Below are 23,331 nucleotides of genomic sequence, written 5' to 3'. Positions count from 1 at the left end.
CAATCTGAAAAGCTCTGTGTCCCTGATTGGCTAGCTAACCTGTACGTTGTGATTGGCTGACTGACGTCAGCCGGAAATGTGATGTTTCTTACCATGTTTGAAAGATTCGCTCACAATGCAATGCTAACAGGAGTTAATTTACAGGCTACGAGTCAAAGCGGGAGAAGTTATGATAATGTCGGTCTTGTCCACGTCAACATAAACTGTTGCCTACAATCCGTGTTTGTTGTAGTCCAAGAAAAGAGATTTACGTCGGAGACGATAACTCGCGTCAACATTTACCTACGGGTTGGGTACATTTTGCATCGTTAACATGAACTAATACACATTGACACACCAAAGGAAATGTAAAATCGTGAATCAGAGGATAGTTGCTCTTTAAAAATTAAGGCTAGTTTGCACAGAGACAATTGGAAAAGCTTTGCAAGCAAAAGAATGAAAACAATTGTGACCTACCACCACCATGAATGCAGGAATCCAGGAGGTTCCCCTAGTGTAATGTTCTTCTCCCATCGGATCTGAAACAAACAAACGGAGAAAGAATGAGAAACAAAGAGAGTGAAACAGAAAGAGATTGACTATGAGATGGTAGATAATGTGCAAAACATACTTTCCCGTCAGACCTTCCACAGACTGTTCCCTGACCTAATCCAGACCCCATACATCATTTCACATTCTCCACTATATCATTACACTAGTTTTTCCTCACTCCATCCTTCTATGACACCGGACTTTAAAAATGCTGCAGGCTGACAGGAGAAATGCCATTGCAAAGTGGTTTCAGTGATTATAGTCAGAATTAAATGAATGCACGGAGCAATTTTAGGTTTCTCTACCCTTATATAACTTCTTAACTAGTAACTAAATGAAGAGTAAAGGATGCAAGTGGGCTGCAGCTGTATCTTTGTTTTATTCCATGCTGCCCCGAAAACGTAATGTCAAGTCTTTATCCCAACACACAACGCCCTACCTATGAAAAGGAGGATTTATACATCCTTAAAAATGAATCATTTGTTTTAGTTTTGGCCAACTGTTGTCCTATTTCTTACAGGGCTTCAGCGCTTCTTTCTACCCTCGATCCTTTATGCTTTTGCCAAAATGACCGGGGTAACTCTCACTAAGGTCATAATCTAAGTGTATTTAGCAAAACATTCCCTTTTACAAAAGGTAAACGGAGGGACCTGAACTGACCACGGAAAGTGTTAGGAAAGAATTAGTCTATTATAACAATTATATACGGATGATTAAACAGGAAAATGTACCCAGAAAAAAAAATGGAACGGAGAGGTTTGTTCGCTGTGGCTGAAAGTGGATTACTGAAGCAGGTCTGGAGGTTAAGAACACATCATCAGTCAATTTCACCTTGTCGGCACGATAAACATCAGATCAACTTGGCGTTTTTGAGTAGCGCTGGAGAAAGTCGAAAAAAATTGCTGCAGCGCATTAACGGGCAGAAAAAAACTGGGATAACAGAGAAATGGGTGGGGCCGACCATCCGCAAACGCTTGGTGACTAAACGGCCTGACATTTAACACATAAATTAATTTTGTGTAATTAATATAACAAAAGAAAATTTGCAAGGCTTCAAAAGTTCTCATTGAAAAGTCCTTAAATAAAATTCTGCTCAGATTCAAATGAAGCAAGTGGGTTCAATTTGGGTTTTATAGCATAACAGAAAAGAACAAGCTTGATAGAAAACATGCTTTTGTAAGTGATGCCATATTACTGGTGCAGATGAAAGTCAAAGACACGCATAAACAAATGACAATATCATACTATTCTCCACTCTTATGAAACAGCACCCACAATAATCTCGTTTTTATTTGGTTTTTGCACACTTCATTTCTTTGTAACCAGCTGCATTCATTTGCTTATCGTGTGCGTGTGTCTCTTACCTCAGACAGGAAGGTCTGTGCTGACTTCTGGGCCCCAACGTGAAGCAAGTACTCGTACACATATAAAGCTAATCTAGAAAAAACAACACAGAAAGTGACATTAGGCCGATGACATCACATACAATATCATTTAAAATGATAGTTTATAGAAATAAACAACCTTATGTTGTTCCAAAACAGTATTCATTTGGGTGAAACACAAATGTAGCTGCATTTCTCATGCAATGAAAAGTAAATGGTAACTACACTGCAAAAAATTACTTTCTGACTTGTTTTTAGCACAAATATCTAAAAAATACTTTAGAAAACAAGTAAAATTTTAAAGTGACTTTGTGCTTTAAAGGAAAACAACACCTTTTTTATATTTTACTATGGTCTTACCTCAACTTTTATTCAAAATTAAAACATACCTTTGCATTCAATACATGCACTTATTCTTTGTACAGCGCGTCGTGAATGTGTTAGCATTTAGCCTAGCCCCATTCATTCCTTAGGATCCAAACAGGGATGAATTTAGAAAACACCAAACACTTCCATGTTTTCCCTATTTAAAGAGTAGTTACACGAGTAAGTATGGTGACACAAAATAAAACGTGGTGATTTTAAATGTATAAAAAATTAGAAGTGTTAGGTGGCTTCTAAATTCATCCCTGTTTGGATCCTAAGGAATAAATGGGGCTAGGCTAAATGCTAACACATTCACAAAGGTCTGTACAAAGATTAAGTGCACGGACTGAAAAAAGATAGGGATGTATTAATTCGTCCAAGTTGAGGTAAGAACGTAGTAAAATTTGGAAAACGGTGGTGTTTTCCTTCAAACAAGCAAAAAAAAATTCTTACCCCATTGGACGATTTTTTTGCTTGTTTGTATTTTTTGTTTAAATTGTATATTGTTTGCAACAAAATTAGACTTATTTTCTTAGGTAATTTTGCTCATCAAGAATTTTCAGATATTTTGAATAAAAACAAGACAAAAATACAAAGTAAGAAAGTCTTTTTTGCAGTGTACAGTCATCTATACTTCCAATCCACTTTAACTGATGGGAAAACACGCTGAATGTTCCAAAGAAAAATACAGTTTACAGGAAAAACATGAGGGTAAATAAACAAAAACCAACAAACTTATGTCAAAAACATGACAGCAGTCTCATAACTCAGTCAGGTTTTTGTACAAGAGTACAATGTATACTTTGGCAACATTGGTGTGCTGCCCGGATATTTTTATCATCAGGATGGTCCGCGGTCATCCGCATGCAGCCCAACAGTGCATGTGCGAGCCAATTGAGGAGAATCCACTATACACAACGATATATACAATAGTAATACACAGTGGATGGGCAAACACCATATTTTTTTCTTTTATTTTCCTTTTCTTCCAAGAACTGAAAGCTAAGAAACATTTCATTTTCTTCATCTATTCTAAATTTGCAAATGTCCCACTGTAAAAAAATCCTTGATGAACTTAAGTTTTTAAGTTGAATCAATAAAAAAAAAAATACAATTAATTAGGCCTATTTTAAATTGTAAAAATAAAGTTGAAATAACTTCAATAAATTCAACTTTATTTTTATCATTTAAAGCAACTCCTCACTAGTCAAGAAAGTTGAAATGAATTGTAAATTCAAGTTGTTTAAACTTAAAAATTGAAGTGCAACAAGTATTTTTTCACTTTGTATAACGCGTATCATTTATGTCCTGACAGTCTGGTAGAGTATAAAAATCTTTTGTACTGCGCATGTGTCAAACTCGGTCATCCGCACTTATGCGTTGTTAATTTAAATGTGATTAAATCACAAACACTTCCTTTATAAAAATAAAAACACAGATTAACCACAGTGGCCGCATTTCTGATCACAACGGTTCTTGAAAGGCAACATTAAAGGAACAGAAAGACCAGCCAAAGCAACCATGGCTGAAGTTGTCACGGCAATATGTCGGCACCAGCGTGGTCCTCGTATTTTTGTCATTTTCTGTATCCATTATGTTCGTTGTTTAGCCGCTTCGGCTGGCAATTACCCATCTCGCAGTGTACCGCGGGGCTGAAACCATACCGTCCCTTCCATCCTTTTTGCTTCCATCAACCAAGAGAGAAAATAGCTCTGCAAGGCCCTCCTGGACAAATTACATCCAGAGATAGGGACAATTTGGTAAAAACATAGTTTTTGCCTGGTTGCAGCGCATTTGAGGCAAAAATCATTTATTTCCACCATGGATGACATGCTTCTTCCACTGATGGTACAAGAAACAGCGTGGCTATGTGGACAAATGTCATTGGGCAATATGATGTTTCGAGAATGAGAAAACCTGCAATTATTTACCATTGAATTGAACACTCCCTGCCTTCCAATTTGCATACTATCCATCTTAAATAGTTTTCAAAATTATAATTATTATGTCCCAAATGATAGTACTTAAAATATGTCCCTTTAAAGTACTTGGATGATCTACTATTTGTGGTAAAAAATACAAAGATTCATGCACACTTTCACAACAAATATTATCCACAACTCACTGCGAAAAGCAGTTTGGTGATCCTTAGAGGACATATCATGAAAATCTGACTTTTTTCATGTTTAAGTGATATAATTGGTTTCCCATTGCTTCTATCAACCTAGAAAATGTAAAAAAGAACAACCCAGTAACTTAGATTTGGTAAACCATTCTCTGCAAGCATGTGAAAAAACATGTAATTGAAATTTGGCTCCCCTTGTGAGGTCAGAAGGAGATAATACCACCCCTTAATCTGCGCTACCCAATCACATCACTGCCATTTATTGCTGAGATCAGCTCATTAGCATTTTAAAGGACACACCAAAAACGGCACATTTTTGCTCATACCTACAAACTGGCAATTTAACATATTATAATAAATTATCTGTGGGGTATTTTGAGATATAACTTCACATACGTACTCTGAGGACACCAAAGATTTATTTGACATCTTAAAAAAAGCCTTGTGAAATGTCCCCTTTAATTGTATAAATGAATAAATTGTATAAATTTAAATGTATCAATTATGTTACATAGTAAAATATATTGAATGCAGGACTCCAGACCAAAATTTGAGAGTGTGCCACTGAATTTTACATCCAGTCGCACATGTGCAACCAGTAAATTTGACCTTTTTTTGTGATGTAACACTGAATTTGAAACGGCACATTGTACTTTCTGCATCTATCATCAAAGTATTTATTAGTAATACAGTTGAAATTTGTAGAAATTTAATTATTTGATTAGCATGTTGATTTACGGTGTGTGCCCCTAAATTTATTGGTTGCACCCCTAAAATTTTCAGTTGGGGTCCACTGTGCTCCTAGTAAAAAAAGTTAGTCTGGAGCCCTGGAATGAGTTTTAATTTGTGATACTTTCTGGTCACAATGTCCATCTAGACAACAACAATCACAATCGTATGTCGGAGTACTCGCAAACTCTTACAACACACTAAAATGTATATGCTTTCCCATGACAAACATAGTACATACTTTTTGTGCATACAGGTGGATTTAGGATACATCAACTGTTTACTTTAAAATATGACTTATGCTGCAAGTCACCATAAGCATGCCACAACTCCAAAAAACAGGGTTCCCACACCTTAAGGGCTCGTTATAGTTGTGCGTAGGTCCTACGGCATAGCCGCGACGGTTTTCATTTTTCACTGCAAACGCACGAGCAGACCACTGGTAGGCAGTATCCACGCGTGTAAACACAGTAGCAGTGCGACCGTCAAATAAAAAGCAGCTTGGCAAGTTAACCCACAAACGAAGAAGAAACAGCAACTTTTGTGTATGATTTGAGAACACCAGCAATGATGGAAGTAAATAAACAGCGACTTTTGTTACAGTTTGAGTTAAATCACTCCTCGACTTGACCATTCTTTGTTTTCACCGTGGGAAACGGAAATACCTATGACACAGTTTTTTTACCTGATGGGAGGGGTTCTGGTGGACCAATCACAGCGCTTGCGGTTCGCGTAGAACTGACGCGTTGTTAAAATTTTTGCGAGGTGCACGTCAGGCTAAGCAGAGCTAGTCACATTCTACGGATAGCCTACGCCGTAGAACTTACGCACAACTATAAATCGGGCTTTAGTTAAAGCAATACTAAAGAGTTTTTGCTCTTTGCTCCCCCTACAGGTTGGAAGCGGAATTGTCCATTACCACTGTCGTAAATAATTATTCGCCTACTCTGAAATGAAACCCTTCCTCTTCTTTGCAGGGTCCACCATGATGACAATTGAAAAGCTCCATGAACGCTAGGTAATGGTATCTTTCTTTTATATGTACCTGCCGAGTATGCTCCACCCACAGCCTGCAGGATGCTCCACTGCCGTAAAGCAAGTTTTTGTAGTTTTCACTCGAACTACAGGATCGCGTTGAAGCTTCTTTAGTGCAGTTTTGGCCGATATGAGGACTGCAAAGCGAATGTGAAACTGCCATTTACCCTTTTTCAAGTGGATGAACGACTGAAATTTTTTTGGAAACGTTATTTTAAGGTAAAAAAAACTCTTTGAGATTGCTTTAACTTCAAATTCAAGGACCTTTCAATGACTTTCCAGGTCCAATACATTTCAAGTTAGAGCAAGGTTACATCGTGTTACCTTTAAAGATACACTGCTACAGTTCCCTTTAGAGGGAACTCCCGCTGCGTCACTGCGGTGACACTTTGGGGACGCCTCCAAGTGCTTCTGAATGTATCAAATTCAACCAATGGTGAGGCTTAACGACAAAGACAGGGTGACGCGGGAGCCAGGAAGTATATCGCCATCTCAAACATTGCCAAAGACGGCGTTACAGGGATGCAGGAAGTATGGCAAGGGAGACGCAGCATCTCGTTCCCTTCTCAGGAAACAACAGTTACATACGTAACCCGAGACGTTTTCATGTGTCAAACACAACTATGCAAAAAAGCATTTTTGTATGAATCAACATTCACATTCAGAAGATCATATAAGCATTTAAAGCGAACAGTTTAGCACGTGTGCTTAAAAGGTCTAGACAGGGAATGGATTTTTTTCCAGGAAACTTCTTGCATAAAATAGATTCAAGCACTTCTAATGACCTTTATCTATGTATGTATATTATCAAAAACTTCCCAGGGCCTGGAATTTTTTCCCCAGATTCACAAACTTTCAAGGACCCGTGGGAACCCTGAAAAAAAAAAACAATTTCTGCAAAAGACATCTTTTACTATTGTTGAGTATAAACTTGTAATGTATCTGATGAAAATTCAGCGTAGGAGCAGTTTTCCCATGCCACAGCGAGGAGGTGAATGAGTCAGAAGGAGATGCCCAGTGTGGCAGGTTCATAAACAGCGGAGGAGAGCTCTCGCTGATCATCCAGTCAATAGCTGATAAAGCTGGATATGAAAGACAGGGAGGATATCCAGCTCTCCATCACAGCACAAACACTCACGAGCTGGCACAGGAGAGTGACCAGAATGACAATGCCTCCCACCGGGAGATGGAGGTGGGTGGAGCTCAATGACTACCATAAAACTGTAGATGAGAGGTTCAAACAAAGTCCATCTAAAAGGTCTTTTCTGAAAAAAGATCTCAGTAATCATCAAGTCGACCCCATCTACTCATTAAATGTTAAACTAAATCATACCCTTCACATCATATGTTGGCCACAAGCTCTATTATACTTGGAGAAACTGAAGTATGAGATCTATAATCACCTTCATCAAGTGACCATGAAGTAGAAAGAGAGAGCGGAAAAACGTTCGAATTACCACCATGTTAGTAAGAACAGAAAGACTGCCCTACAAAGACACATAGGATAGTTTGTCTGGCCAAAAAATGTATGGCTGACATTTATAAACCGCTAATCGGCTAAATTGACTTGCATCGCGTTGCTTGTGTTCGGTTTTATTTAATCATAATGAGGACTTAAGTGATTTCTTTCTGTTTTCCATTTTCATTAATGTTACTTGGTTATGCATTACAGTCTGTGTTTAAGTCTGATAATAAATGTGTTCTCAGTTTGTCACACCATAGAAAAATTTGTTTTTACCCACCCAGAAAATTTGAATGGTTAAAAAAAAACAGCAAGTAAACTACATAAGAAGTTATCAAAATCTTAGTAATACAGGCAGGATTCTCTGCTGGCAAACTCTGGGGGCATGCCAGTTGTTGGCACTGAAACCACGCCCACTCCTAGGAAAGCTGCCGTCTCTCTCAATTTTCAACGTTTTAGCCCCACCCAAATAATGCTGAACTGAGAAATGTGGAAAAACTGTTTAACGGTGTAACTCCACCAGGGTTGGGACGATAAAATGCGTGATTCTGCTTGCAATGGTACTTAATAAATTACAGTGAAATGCTGCTACATCCGAAAAGCCAGATGGCGCTCTAGTGACGAAACTCAATATGCACCACAGAAGAAGTACCATTTAAGCCCGATTTATAGTCATGCGTAGGTTCTACGCCGTAGCCTGTACGTAGCGCAGCGTAGCCTGCCGCGCACCACGCAAAATTTTTTGCAGCGCGTCAGTTCTACGCGGACCGCAAGCGCTGTGATTGGTCCACTAGAAACCCTCCCGTCAGGTAAAAAAAACTGGGTCATAGGTATTTCCGTTTGCGACGGTGAAAACAAAGAATGGCCAACTTAGGGAGTGATTTAACTCAAACTGCAACAAAAGTCGCTGTTTATTTACATCCATCATTGCTGGTCTTCTCAAATCATACACAACAAGTTGCTGTTTCTTCTTCGTTTGTGCGTTAACATGCCAAGCTTCTTCTTCATTGACGGTCGCGCTGCTACTGTGGTTACACGCGTGGTTACTGCCTACCAGCGGTCTGCAGGTGTGTTTGCAGGACGACGCGGACGACGACGCAAAAGTATAAATGAAAACCGACGCGGAACCTACGCTGTCGCGGCTACGCCGTAGGACCTACGCACGACTATAACGAGCCCTTTACATACAAAGCACCAGGAAATGCTTATAAACATATTTATATCACTGTTCTTCAAACCTTTAGGGGTTGTGTACACCAAAACCTTTACGCCCGCGGCCGGCGCATGTTTTCAATTGTTTCTAGAGATCGACCGATACTCATTTTTTTAAACCGATGCCGATAACAAATATTTGGATGCTTATGTGCCCGATAACCGATATGCTGAACCGATTTTTATTTACTGTTATACTTCTGTTTTTGACATAATTACTACAAAACTACTGAACTGAACAAACCCTTATAATAATAATAATAATAATAATAATAATAATAATCACAATCACTTCCTCTTTGCATACAAAGTCATAAATAGAGGGGTCTGAAAGAGTGAAGAATAATATTAATTTAATGAATCATGTAGAAACTATATTCCCAATACATGGACCATTCCAAACACCCCTATCATTTCGTCAGAAATGGACTGATCCAAAGTTTGCGCTCCGGTTGCCAGGTTACGGAGCGGGAGAGAGAGAAAAGTATAGCAGAGTTGGCTGCTTGTTATAGATAGTTTATAGAGTAAAACAGGTGGATTAAGTCTCTTTTTTGGGATATAATATCGTTGTTTTGACCAGCAACCTGTAGCCTTCAGCAGTCCAACAAGTAGTTAGCAAAGAGATTTTACAAATAATATCACTGACTGCAATACTATTCAGGAAAGTAACAATCAAAACGGCTTATATATCACTGAATTTCTTAACTGGTGACGTTATTTGATGTCAGAATAATGAATATTTTGTTGTTATAGCTTATGAAATGGCTGTTGACAGCGCTGTTTATCTATGCATTTACTCGCGCATTAACTGTATCAAACTGTGACCGCTTGCGGAGGTAATAAATAATTAATTAATATCCACAGACATTTATTTAGATATTTTAGCAAAATAATGTCTATCTGGGAAATGTTAATATAACTTAGGGTAAATCTTGTTAAAAAATGTGGCTGTGCTTTAGCCTTCAACCCCGGTAAGTGAACAGCAATATGAACGTGATTTTACGATGCTAATGATAAGCATAAATAACAGAAAAACGAATTTAATTTAGCGGTTTTAATTCCACAAAGAATTAATTCATGGCTGTTTTATTCATGCAAAGCTACGTCGTTATTAGGGCTGTCACTTTTTATTCGATGTTCGAATATGCATTCGAACATGACGTGAAATATCCGTATTCGAACTATAAATAAACCATCCGGTTTTTAAAATGCCATGTGTAGCGCATTTTTTACAGTAACACCTCGTAATAGGAAGGAGGCTGAGAGTGAGACCGACGACTGTAACTGTGCGCAAGAGAGGGAATCAAATTGGACCAACATGAACCTAATGTGCATGTCAAGATAGAATTATAGTTTGTATATAAAATGACATATTTAACACTGCTATAAGTGTAAACATTATAGCAGAATAAAAAACTTGCGTTATTACGTTCGCATTATGAAAATAGCATGTATGAAGATAATTTCATCATTTTTACAACGCAATGTAAACTTTATATTAAACAACAACAGCATTTGGCTTGTAAACGGATTTTAAATGATCATGTGCTGACTGTCGCGCGTCACATAGACGACAGAGTCAAGTGAGATCTGCTTAACTTACCGGTAAGTTTAATTTCATCTCAAGTATCAAAGGGTTTGTGCTCTCTATCATTGAAAACGGGCAAGCAAACAGCACGCACAGGGTTAATGTACTTGTCACTGACGGCTCACAAACGCGCAGGATAGGCTATGTATGTATGTGTGCTTGTTGTCAATGAGATTACTTCTCACAAACACGCTCAAGCGCGGGATATGTGTGCTTGTCAATGACGGGCATTAAATCCGCAGAATTCCGCGGAGTTTTCTGCCGAAATCTGTGGGCGCGAATTCCGTTTGGGCTCCTACTCCTGCTGCTGTCCAGGTTGTCACGTTATTGTCTGTAACTGTTCTGAATCATTTTTTTGTAAACTTCTGAATCAAGTTTTGTATTCATAAGTTAATAACCTGCTGTTTCAAACATTAAGTAAAAAGGTAATCCAGACAGCCCAGTTTCAGTTTATGACTGTCACTGTTAATAATTTTGTGATTGAATCTCCATTACGGTGGGTTTTGATGCGCGCCGGGGGGGGGGGGGTGCCCAGATATTCGAATATATTCGGATAAATTGGTGTGTCCAGCCCCTAAGGTACTTTCATGATAATAAAGAATATTTATAATGATTATGTTTGATGAGTGATAAACGACTCAAACTCACAGTGATTTAGATCGATAAGGACTTCCTACTGATCAGAGAGCCATTATACATGAAGGGCTATGCATAATATCGCCTTTGCTAATCAAAATCAACATCAGACTGGTATTAGTATGAATCGTGATTAATCGTCCAAAACAATTCAGTACTACATAGTTCACGGCCTTTGTAACGTTTTTCAGCAATACATTACTAACAATTATAATGTGTTTAGACAATTCTCTGAAATGACTTTACACTGACATTTACTTCAGATTTAATACTATTTAATGTAAAAATGTTATTAATTTAATGAAAAAACTATATTTGAATGAAACGCTGTTGAGCCACATAAAAAGTGATGTCATGACAAAGCTAATTGGCTAATGCCACCACAACAAAACTATGTGGTTGCAAGCACTTTACTAGCGCCTATTCTTAACAGTACTGTGAATTGGCAGTAGGCAAAATTAAAACTGATTTCAACTGTGTGCAAAACAAATTAAAACAGAATTCTTGGCTCCTTTCAGATGGCCTAGAAAAGTGGCTGACCAATCAAACCGTGACCCATTGGTTTGTCAAGGCAAACAGAAGCGAATTAAACCTAAACTCTATAATCACACTTAATAATATCCAAAATGTAAGAGTGAGGACAGGCCAAACACAACTTAAACAGTCAAAACTCGTTATTGGTTAAACTTGTTATTCGGGTTGAACACTGCAATTATTTCATACACGGAAACGATATGAAATATTGGATCTGTTTGTGCCAGACAGATCCAATATCGAAAAATTACCTGTATTGCAGTGTGTCATGTAGCTGTGCATTAATGTAAACAATGTGAAAAGTAGTTCAACCAAAAAGTGCACAGTTGATTAGGTTATTGGCTTCTGAAATATGGAGGCAACTCTGAATCACTGAAACGAGTCAAAATATCGTTTTAACTCGTTTGGCCATGAAAGATGGTTCAGTAGCCACTTTATTTGGAACAACATGCGCCTCCTAACCACAACCTGCAAGTTTGATTATTATGTTAGGTGTTTTTTGACCTGCTTGCATGCATTTAAACCTGCTGTTGGGGCCTGTTTAACAGTGAGTGCGTTTACATGCACAGTCTTTCGCCGATTATGCTTAATAAACTCTTAACACGTGGGGTCATGTAAACGCGTAAAGCGGTTTTCTTTACTCGGGGAAAGCCCATAAACAGCGAATGCAAAAACCGATCGGCACAGGTAGTTTTTTGCTCATTACGCCGATTTCGCGTGGCATGTAAACACATTAACCCGTCTTCTCACGGTTTTGTCCATGTGCGCATGTCTCCGCGTATGAAATATAAACGTCACACGCGGAAGTAAGCGCAAAGTAACGCATGAAAGTCTCCGCTTGACTAAAGCAGTTGGCAGAGAAACTGTGAAAATAAAAGCTCATGTTACATTTACAGGTTCTGCAGACACGATGAGAAATACAACAGTACAGCTTAAGACAGATATGCCGTCGGCTTTTTGATCGACTATTATGTACTATAGGCGGTGACGTCACTGCCTGCGAGAAACCTGATAATTCTCCAAGTCCCATGTAAACGCAGTTGACTGCATAGCCGGCTTATTGATTTGCATGTAAACGCATGAAAACAGTTTTCTATAATAAGCAGATTTTTGATAGTTATCCGCTTATTCTGTGCATGTAAACGCACTCAGTGTTAGGAAATTGGATCTGACTGGCACTTTAAAATTAAGGATACACCGAATGTTCTGCAACCAAACTATTTGGCTAAAAATAGGTAAAAGCCTATTTTTTTGGTTACCACACTGCCGACATTTACAAAGCATGCACGCCTTTCATTTATCAAAAATGTATTTGTTTCGGTCTTTTCGCTTCAAATGTATTTTTTGCTATTTTCGGTTCTGGTTGCCAGACATTTGGGGCATTTTCTACAACTGCAGTAACATGTTTATCAGTCTAATATTTGACAATCTAATCAAAGCAATTTTTCAACAGTCACTTACAGTTGTTTGTTACCTGTCTTACCCTAAGAAATGGTTTCAGTGAGAGTTGGGAGCACCAAAGGGGTCGACCTCTGGGCATGACGCAAACATCAAGCAGCTGCCATCTGCTTCAGTGCGAGACGATCTGGATCAAACTGCAGATTCCCAAGAGTGAGGTGATAAAAATTTCATGATGGGGAGGCCCATGTGACCTAGGGGGAGGGGGGAGCTGTCTGCCTTGGTACCGGGTACCAGCACCTGGCCCTGATGCATTATTGAACAGACCATTCATTCAATTACGCCTTGAAGGGGAACCTTGTTTAGAGTCACCAGGAACAACATAGAGTGCTAAAGTTGGGAATGGGACCTCTGGAATCAGAAGGTCCCGTTTGGAAGCTCAAGATCTAAAGGATATCAGAGCATTGAAAGAAGTCCTAATCCAAAGGGACTTACAGTGCATTGCAAGGCATTCACATGCCCAACTAAAATAAGATCAAGATCATTAGAAAGTTCCAGCTGGCTGCCAATGACTCTTTAAAGGAGAATGTAAAGACTTTTGGTTAATAATAACGTAATGATCGCTGTACATTTATGTTTATACGTTTACATTTCTGCATTTGGTGGACATTTTTATCCAAAGCAACTTAAGGTAGGGATGCCAACAAAGTAGCCTTTCCTTTAACAAACAGATTTAAAGGAATATTCAATTTTCTTAAAAGAAAAATCCAGATAATTTACTCACCACCATGTCATCCAAAATGTTGATGTCTTTCTTTGTTCAGTCGAGAAGAAATTATGTTTTTTGAGGAAAACATTGCAGGATTTTTTTTATTTTAATGGACTTTAATAGAGCCCAACATTTAATACTTAACTCAACACTTAACAGTTTTTTTCAACGAAGTTTCAAAGGTCTATAAACGATCCCAAACGAGGCATTAGGGTCTTATCTAGTGAAACGATTGTCATTTTTGACAAGAAAAAAAATATGCTCTTTTAAACCACAACTTTTCGTCTAGGTCTGATCCAGCACAACCTAACGTAAATGCGTAGTGACGTAGGGAGGTCACGTGTTACATATATAAAACGCAAATTTGCGGACCATTGTAAACAATAAACTGACACAAAGACATTAATTAGTATCAGTTGACATACAACAACGTAGGAACGGTCCTCTTGGCAACACACTTGTAAACACTGGGGCGGAGTTTCGCGTTCGTCTTCTGTGACCTCTTGACGTCATGACGTATTGCGTGGGGTCACATCACGCATCACGATCTGATCTAAACGAGAAGTTGTGGTTTAAAAGTGGATATTTTTTATTTTTCGTATCAAAAATGACAATCGTTTAAGACCCTAATGCCTCGTTTGGGATCGTTTATAGTCCGTTGAAACTCCGTTGAAAAAAACTGTTAAGTGTTGAGTTAAGTATTAAATGTTGGGCTCTATTAAAGTCTATTAAAATGAGAAAAATCCTGCAATGTTTTCCTCAAAAAACATAATTTCTCCTCGACTGAACAAAAAAAAAACATCAACGTTTTGGATGACATGGTGGTGAGTAAATTATCTGGATTTTTCTTTTAAGAAAATGGAATATTCCTTTAAGGTATCATGCACATCTGTAGTAAATGCAAAGTTTAAAAACTCTTTGTATACCTTACAAAAAACATCTTGAGACAAAACAGTACCTCTAATGTACGCGTTAAGATGTGTCAGTACAAGATGTTTTTAAATGAAGGCAGCTCAAGCATGCATTTTAATCTAGGACTAGGATAAACCCTGTCCGGTGAACCACCCCTATGAATAATAAATAGTAACTTATGCTGATGAATATAAAAACTATTCACATTCCTATTTCCTTTATGAGGCAGACTCCCTCTCATATTCAAATGTCTAAGAGCAGGTGTTAATATATGCGCACCTGATCAGCAAAATCTAATAGCGCGCTCTCCCCAGAGTCACATAGGACATAAAGAGACATATTACAGAGATGGGGGTGGTAGAGACTTTGGCTGGGCCCACAGGAGTTTTAAAGCTCAGCCTCCCTGTTCAAAAAGGCAGAAAAGAGGTTAGCTGAAGGGAATGCCCAGGGGGACAACCCACGAGTCTCTCGGCCCCTTCCCTCTCAGTGTTTTTTTTTTCCATATCTACAGTCTTCCTGTGGGAGTAAGCTGTACCAATCGGAGGCATTCAGGATGGCTAAGTCGAGCTGTTAAGAGTACTGCCGTAAAGGTAAAAAATAGAGCTGATGTTAAGAAACTGTTGTAACATAAGGTCTTACTGCAAAATAGTATGACTCCCTGTAGCACCGTGGGATGTCTCAAGCACGCTGGGAACGTTAAACACAGGTCAGATTGCTTGGCCTACAATACACGGCCAGGTGCAAAATACTATTTTCATGGCACCTTTTGGTATTTAGCCCTACTTACAAAATCACAGTGTTTTTTCAACATTTAGCACATCTTCGGCAGCTTCAGTCATTACTCATATATATATAAAAAAGAATGGCCAGGAATATTTACCTTTTGTATGTGGACAAACATGAGGGTGAGTATATGACAGAATTTTCATTTTTGGAGGAACTATTCCTTCAAGAGAGCTCACCCAGCCAACATCACAGGGGCTTTCAGAAGATGACATTTTTCATTAGATGCAAACCAAGGTGAGAACAAATCAGATGACAGTTTTTGACAGTTCAAAAGAAAAATCTCTGTAATGTATTGTCGGAGATAAACGGGTCCCTACGTTCTCTCATCACAACAGAGCCCACACCGATTCCTCCTCACATCAAAGAAATCTCCCAAATGTATGCCTTGAGCACACCTGACATCTCGCCGGAGGCTCTCTGATAAAACCGTCTTTAAACATGAATGAATCACACATAACCGTCCTACAAAGGCACCATTTGGAAATCATGTTTTCGGTCCTCCTATCAATTATTCACCTGGGAGACACATGAGAGACGGGTGGAACGACAAGATCCCCAAAAGTTTTCTGATGAAAACCAAAGCGCCACATGCTTGCATTCACACAGCCAAACCAAGACCTGCTAAATTGGCCGAAAACGGGCACATCTCATGGATCATGGATCAGTTTTTCATAAATGGGAATTCAAGTGTTTTGATTGTTACAAAGGGTTCCCAAACTTTTCATTTTGAGACCTACTTGAATAGGTATAATCCATCCCGGGACCCAGCAATATACAGTACTGTGCAAAAGTCTTATTCCACCATGCATGCCAAAATTAGATTAGTTTTGGCAATGTTACAGTGATCATACATATTTATTTCTCAGTCTCTTTAATAGAATACATCCAGAAAATACAGGAAAATGTGTATAAACTGAATAAAAATGTAAACTGATGTAACTGCGTCAAGTTTTTTGGGTAAACTCCCCTTCCACTTGAGCAGTAGCAGGAAACTGTAAGATCTCTTAAAACTAAATAAATTAAATCTCAATTTCTAATTTTAAAAACTTAATTCTGCTCAAAAACGCTCAGGATGTGTTTAGTGCCAAGAGAGGTCACACTAAACAACGACAATGCCTAAAGAAGACATTTAGTCCTGAAAATTTAATTTTTTGTATATTTCCTTTATTTTCTGTTTGTATCTTAATAAAATAGATTGAAAAATAAACATGGATGGTAGGGGTGGCACGGTCCATGATAAAAATCCGAACCGTTCGGTTCGCTTGTCTCGGTTCGGAGCGCGTGTGTGCCGCACGGTTCAACGGTTCATGGCATGCGCAATGTAACCTCATGCCCTGTATGTGACCTCAGATAGCGTGTTTCCCTTTCGCGCGAAAGAAGAGGTGGCTCGTTTGGAGTATAAGTACTGCAGGTTATGTTACGTGTAGAAATTGCAAGTGGGAGAGAAAAGGAAGTCTGCCCGCAGTTGGAGGATGCGCCAGCGTCGTATAAGTTTGGTGTGTGGAAACATATATTTATTTCATGTTACTTATGATGACAGCGGAAATAAAACAATAGATAGAACTGCAGTCTATGGAGTTAAATGTGCTCGAACAGCCACAGGAGATCGCCTTCTCTCCAACCATTTATCTAATCTGAGGTACTGAACACAATGTTTTACGTCGTATTCAGCGCTATTTTTAGCCTTTCATTGATCAAATTAAAGCGGCTGATTTCCGCGTAGTTTCATTTTGCTAGCGTGTGAAAGTTGTGCGATCTTATTTCAGAAATTTCCCCTCAAAGTAATCAGGACAGAAGTGGTCAAAAGTGGACAAAAGAGACTTAAAGAGATTTAAATATTACAGGTGCAAAGGTTATGTTTCTCTCTCGTCCACATAAACTCTCAGTATTAAAGCAGCCTCTCAGTGATAAATCTAAGAGCTACACTGAAGTTGGCATTTTAATAAATGCAAGTTATCTTTGTGTGCTAAAAATGCACATAAAGTTTATGTAGATGGCAATACACATTCTCTTTTTTGCCAAATAAATGAAAAGCATGTTGAAATCATCAATGTCTTCCCTCTTGCTCTATCAAAATCTCATCTGGCTTTCCTCAGAGATGGTCCCAATAATGTGCTTAAAGTCAAATTCAGTTTGTGGATGATTACATGATATAACTTTTTTTTAATACTGTATCCTAAATTATGCATAATTAATACATTAATAAGATAATACATTTCTGGAGTGTTAAAAATTTAAAGAAAAAATAACAACAAGAACCGTACTGAACCGAGAACCGTGACCATAGAACCGTGATACGAACCGAACCAAGGGTTTTGTGAACCGTGCCACCCTAATGGATGGACAATAAAACTTCTCAAACAACAAGTCTGGTGTTGGTAGCCTAAGACTTTTACACAGTACTGTATAATTAAACGGAAATATGAGGATACCCACATTTTTTTTTTCTTCATTTTACTAATGAAATTTAAGTTTCACTGCAATATCAAAATACCTTATGGTATATCATATCAAAATTAAAGGGATAGTTTACCCAAATATGAAAATTCTGTCATCATTTACTCACTCCTGTGTTGTTACAAACCTGTATGCATTTCTTTGTTCTGATGAACACGAAAGAAGATATTTTGAGGAATGTTAATGAGCCCCATTCACTTTATAGTGGGAAAAAGAAAACTATGGAAGTGAATGGGGCTCATGAATGGAAAGGTTACAAATATTCCTCAAAATATCTTCCTTCGTGTTCTTCAGAACAAAGAAATTTATACAGGTTTGTAACAACACGAAAGTGAGTAAACGATGACAAAAGTTTCAATTCTGGGTGATCTATCCCTTTAACCTCCTAAAACCTGGATGTACATAGGTGGACATCACATTTTTTTTTTGGTGTTTGCACCGAAATACTTAATTCTGTGTCACTGGAACCTGTTGTACACAAACGTGGACAATTACACTGCTTTATGTTCAATGAAAAAATGGTTATTATAACCCCAAAACTAGCTGGAAAAAATCTGACAAAAAGACAAACCAAAGCTCGGGTCTTGGGAGGTTAATATCATGCTCGCCATTAGTGGGACTGAACTGTTTATTGTGTCATTAATTCACCGCTACTACAGACCCACCTAATCCCACTGTGCGACCCACAGTTTGAAAACCCCTGATCTATACCAAGTCTAGAAACTCCGCTACTGAGAACACAAAAGTTTGTTGGGTCGGGGATATATCTAGGTTTGCTAGTAGCCAATTCTTGATATTCTGAACATCCATTACACTACATATGCAAAGAAACCATGTGATTCAATCTTCATCGCAGCAACTTACTACAAGCCCCTAAGTCTTCTCAAGAGTTCAGCGACAGTGTAACCTAATAGATATTTAACAAAACCAATGAAGTGAATTACAGGTAGGCCTGTAGACACGGCATCCAGTCAAAACTAATATTGAATACATGAACGCTGTACCCAGGTAATAACCTGTGGCACTGATGTGCAGACTTAAGCCAAGCATCACTGAATTATTAAGATGTTTTATGCTGCTTTAATAAATGCTCGGATGAAAGTAAGTTCAAACTAGTCTGTTGACTGCTACAAGGTCAAATAGACATTAAATAGATCCCTGATAATACATAAATCCAGGATATAAGATCATTTTTATTATCAACATAGGCACAAATGCGATACACTAAACACAAGGTCGCGTTTCACCTCAGTTTAATAAAACTTTAAATAAACATCAACTTCTGCTAATAGTGATACCTGGTGACCAAATCATTCCACTAGACTAATTTATGCATCTTTTTCACAGTTTTAACCTATATCAAAAGGTAAGATCTTTGCTGGTTTTCCTGTATGTCTACATAACGAGCTCGTGCACAAGACCCCAACGATGCATTTCAATATTTATTGCGCTTCACATCGCAAAAGCAGCCGATATGCTGTAGCATGTTTCTGGAAGTTCATTAGCCCATCATCATCCTCCGTGCATCTGTGTGTATATTTCATAACTCTTAACAAACCTTCACCTGCACGCATCTGCATGATACTCTGTTGTAATCATCTAACACCTGAATGCACGGCAAAGTTACAACACACGAGACATCTTTGGAGAACATACAGCTTGCACGAATGCATGCACGAAAACACACCATAACACCAAACACAATTCAGTATGACACACTGCACCGAGTGTGCAAATAAACAACATTGTAAAGTAACACGCTGGTTGGTCGTCCATGCATGCAATGCAATGCAACGCAGCGCAGCGCAGCGCACCGCACCGCAAGCATCAGGGAACGACGTGCAAGTTTGGACTCTAAATGTGACAATTTCACTTACTTCTCTCTGGCTTGACTATCAGACGGGACAACGGCTCCTTTCCCTTTGGCGTACATGGTGGACTTTGTTTGAAGACTTTTAACCCTGCTCAACACCTGTCAAAGGAAGCGGCCAGGAACGCGCTCTATCTCCATAGCTACCCGCTTAGTGTGTTTTCCTCCCTTTTCTTACATCCCCAGCTCTCTGGCCACAAATCAGGCACAGTTTCTGCCGGGGGAACTTGAAACAGTCCACTGGTGGAGCTTTTTTTCAATCGCTGTTCCGGGATTCTGCTCGCCCTCCCCCTGCTGCCAAGAGAGGGGGGGCTTCTTAAAGGGGAACGCACACGTTTTCTGCTCGTTTGGTCCTGCGTTATCAAGTTAGAAAGTATATGTGTAAAATACAGTGGGGTATGATTATATATTAATATTTAGATTTTTTACAGTTTTACAAGTTGTGCATATCAACTCTAACAACATTTGTCTGTCAGAAGGAGTACTTGCATGGCTAGAGTTAGGTTACTGTGAATTACATGCTAAAGGAAAACACCATAATTTTTCAATATTTTACTATTTTCTTCCCTCAACTTTGACGAATGAATAAATACCTATCTTTTTCAATGCATGCACTTAATCTTTGTACAGTGTGTCCTGAATGTGTTAGCATTTAGCCTAGCCTCATTCATTCCTTAGGATCCAAACAGGGATGAATTTAGAACCCACCAAACACTTCCATGCTTTCCTTACTTAAAGACATGAGTAGTTACAAGTATGGTGGCACAAAATAAAACGTGGCTTTTTTTAAGCGGATAAAAAATGAGAACTATATTGTATGGCGGAAGAGCACTTTGTTTGCAGCACTTCAACCTCTGGCGCATTAATATTGACGTAAGTTTGAGCTAGAGGGGGAGTAGTCAGGAGTGATGATGTTACTGCACGCCAGATTTTTTTCACTACTTTTTTACCCACAATGCACTCTGACTTTGAGGGTAGCCTACGTTCCATAGACATTACATAGACGCGTCATAGACTGATGCTGCCTATTGGAGCTAATGTATCAGTGCGCAGGCAATTTTTGATGGGTCCCCAATGCACCCCCCCGTCTACTGAGGAAGGTAGACGGGGAACTCCCCAAATTCTTACCAGATTTTCACATGGTTTGGTTACAAATAAGTAACGTTGACATAATGACATAATATTATATATGGTAAAATAACCAAAATTATTCTTCAATCTTACTTTTGAAAGTTAATCCCATGCAACCTGGTATCAATACTGCGCCGTTTATTGCACAAAATACGGGCATAGTTGCTCGCTCTCCATTGACTTCGATTGACTCTGGTGCTAGCGCAGAGTGAGGAGACCCAACCAATATGGTGGCGACGGTGGATTACGTTCCAGCACGTCACAAGACGTCTACGTATATAATTTATATGGTACATTTGATGTACACTCGTTTACTCACTATTTCCCATGATACAAATGGAGACAAATGCGTAACTGGAATGATCTGAAAGATACACATTCTAAAAATTTACATTTATACCCTTTTGTTAATAAAAATAAAGCAATAAAAACGATAACTTTTATTTCAAACATAACACATTTCTATTAAATATAACACATAAACATAATACTAAATCAATATGACAAGTGGTTGTTTTATTCTGTTTATTAAACATGACAAACGTAACAAACAGTAAGAAACTTTACTTTACTTTTGTTTCACAGTACAATCCATAAAGTCACACTGGTGTAAGGGTTTATGAAGAAACTCTGCGACAGCTCTGACGCATGGTATTTACGTCAGTGTCCAAAATCGCACACTCATTTTTCTTCACTTCTTTACCATATAGTGGACTCAAATGTCATTCACTATATAGTGAAGGACTTGAACAGACAGGTTCAGACACACAAAGTGTTTCCATGTTTAACAGTAGTTCTTTATTCCAGAGAATTTTATCTGTAATGTTTGAATAACCATTTTCTTATTTGTTTTCGCCACATGAAAATAGTATATTTTATAGTTAACACAATCTCGTGGTTTAGTAACGAAATATTTGATAAATTTATTCATGTTCATGGACACGATTTTCCGCCTTTTCCATACCATTGAGCATGAACAGGAAAAAACTATGAGACAACAACACATAAAACGACGCGAAAAAGAAAGTCGTGTAATGGACACAAAAAACTATTTATAGAGAATCGTGCTGACTGGCACGAAGACGACATTCATGCTTAATGGCACCTCCATGAACACTTTATATACTCTGTGACTATACCACGACTTGCCTTGGGTTGTTTATAGTAGGCCTACATGTTAAAAATACTGGGTTATTTTCAACTCGTTGTTGGGTCAAAAAAAGGTCGAGCCCAGTCGCTGGGTTAAATTAACCCAGAAAATGTTTATATTTGACCTAACAATGGGTTAAAAAACAACCCAGCCTTTGGGATTAAAAATCAGCATAGGTTAAATTACAACTCTATGCTATGGGCTATGTGCATTCCTTTTTGACCCAAAGCTGGGTTGAAAATAACCCAGCATTTTAGTGTGTATTTACTATAGTAAACTAGTAAAATCCCTAGATACTTTAAGAGCATTTTTCTGGACAGGGCTTAAGTCAAATTCAAGACTAAAATGCTTGTTTTAGCTGTCTTAACTAAAAGCAGTTTGCACCACAGTATTTACTAGTTTATCAATTCACTATACTAGATAATATAAAAGCATACATTAACAAAGTTACACAATTACTAGAAAATACTACAGTACACTACAATGTACTACTTTACTATGCTAAATACTACAGTATTTTTCATATGGGCAAAAAATTACAAAATCATAATGATTCCCACTTGATCTCTTTGCCTGTGCTGTCTTTGAGCGTAGTCTAGCATTAAATGTGCATTAAAGTTATAGTTAAATACAACTAAATAAAGCCATAAAAAGGCCATGAAAGAATGTATAATACATATATCATATTAATGTGGACAATGAGGAAACAAATAGATTTTAACATTATAGTGCATGATAGAACATAATGCAATTGTAATTTAGAAATGATTAAATTAAATGTCTGTACATGTTTGTTTAATCATACAAGAATAGGTTTTTAAGCAGAAGTCGAAATATCCAGAAAAATCATTTTCAGAACATCACAATTGTAACATATTACATACTCTGAGTTGGACACAAATAAATGACTTTGAAATGTTATTCTCAGATTATGATTTATGTACAATTACAGGGTATAATAATGATGCTGGGTCAACAAGGACACCAGTGGAGGAGACTTGTGTAAGACAAATAACCACACTGTCTCCATTACACAAGAACTGTTTACCCAAAAATGGTCCTCCATGCTTCAATCCTCTGCTTCGTGAGGCATGGTTGACTCATGTTTTTGGGAATACAAATGGGTTTAGGCCAGAAAAGATGACATGTTGATAACCTTTATCTTATTTGCCTTATAAAAATGAGTCACATGCTACATTTGAATGTACTTTACAGAATTTGCTCTCGGTTTTCGGTGCTTTTTTCATAAATGAGG

The 23,331-nt window shown here is 38.1% G+C and overlaps 1 protein-coding gene across 2 annotated transcripts in view; it reads right to left on the bottom strand.

The window, feature by feature from the left end:
- LOC135748689 (single-stranded DNA-binding protein 2) overlaps window positions 1–20,047 on the bottom strand; it is a 95,310-nt gene extending 75,263 nt beyond the window's left edge. The window contains exons 1-3 of one of the 2 annotated variants that reach the window (XM_065266964.2): window positions 19,803–20,047; window positions 1,896–1,968; window positions 457–518 (exon numbers count right to left, since the gene is read on the bottom strand). In XM_065266964.2, coding sequence (XP_065123036.1) covers window positions 457–518; window positions 1,896–1,968; window positions 19,803–19,858 — 191 coding nt within the window. In that variant the 5' untranslated portion in view covers window positions 19,859–20,047. The remainder of the gene's footprint in view (window positions 1–456; window positions 519–1,895; window positions 1,969–19,802) is intronic. The other variant, XM_065266958.2, reaches the window with a different exon arrangement.
- Window positions 20,048–23,331: the final 3,284 nt, after the last annotated feature.

Source organism: Paramisgurnus dabryanus, chromosome 6 (genome assembly GCF_030506205.2).
Source record: "Paramisgurnus dabryanus chromosome 6, PD_genome_1.1, whole genome shotgun sequence".
In the NCBI taxonomy this organism is placed as follows: domain Eukaryota; kingdom Metazoa; phylum Chordata; class Actinopteri; order Cypriniformes; family Cobitidae; genus Paramisgurnus; species Paramisgurnus dabryanus.
The sequence above is the reverse complement of the archived record's forward strand: the minus strand, read 5'-3'. Positions and strand labels throughout refer to the sequence as shown.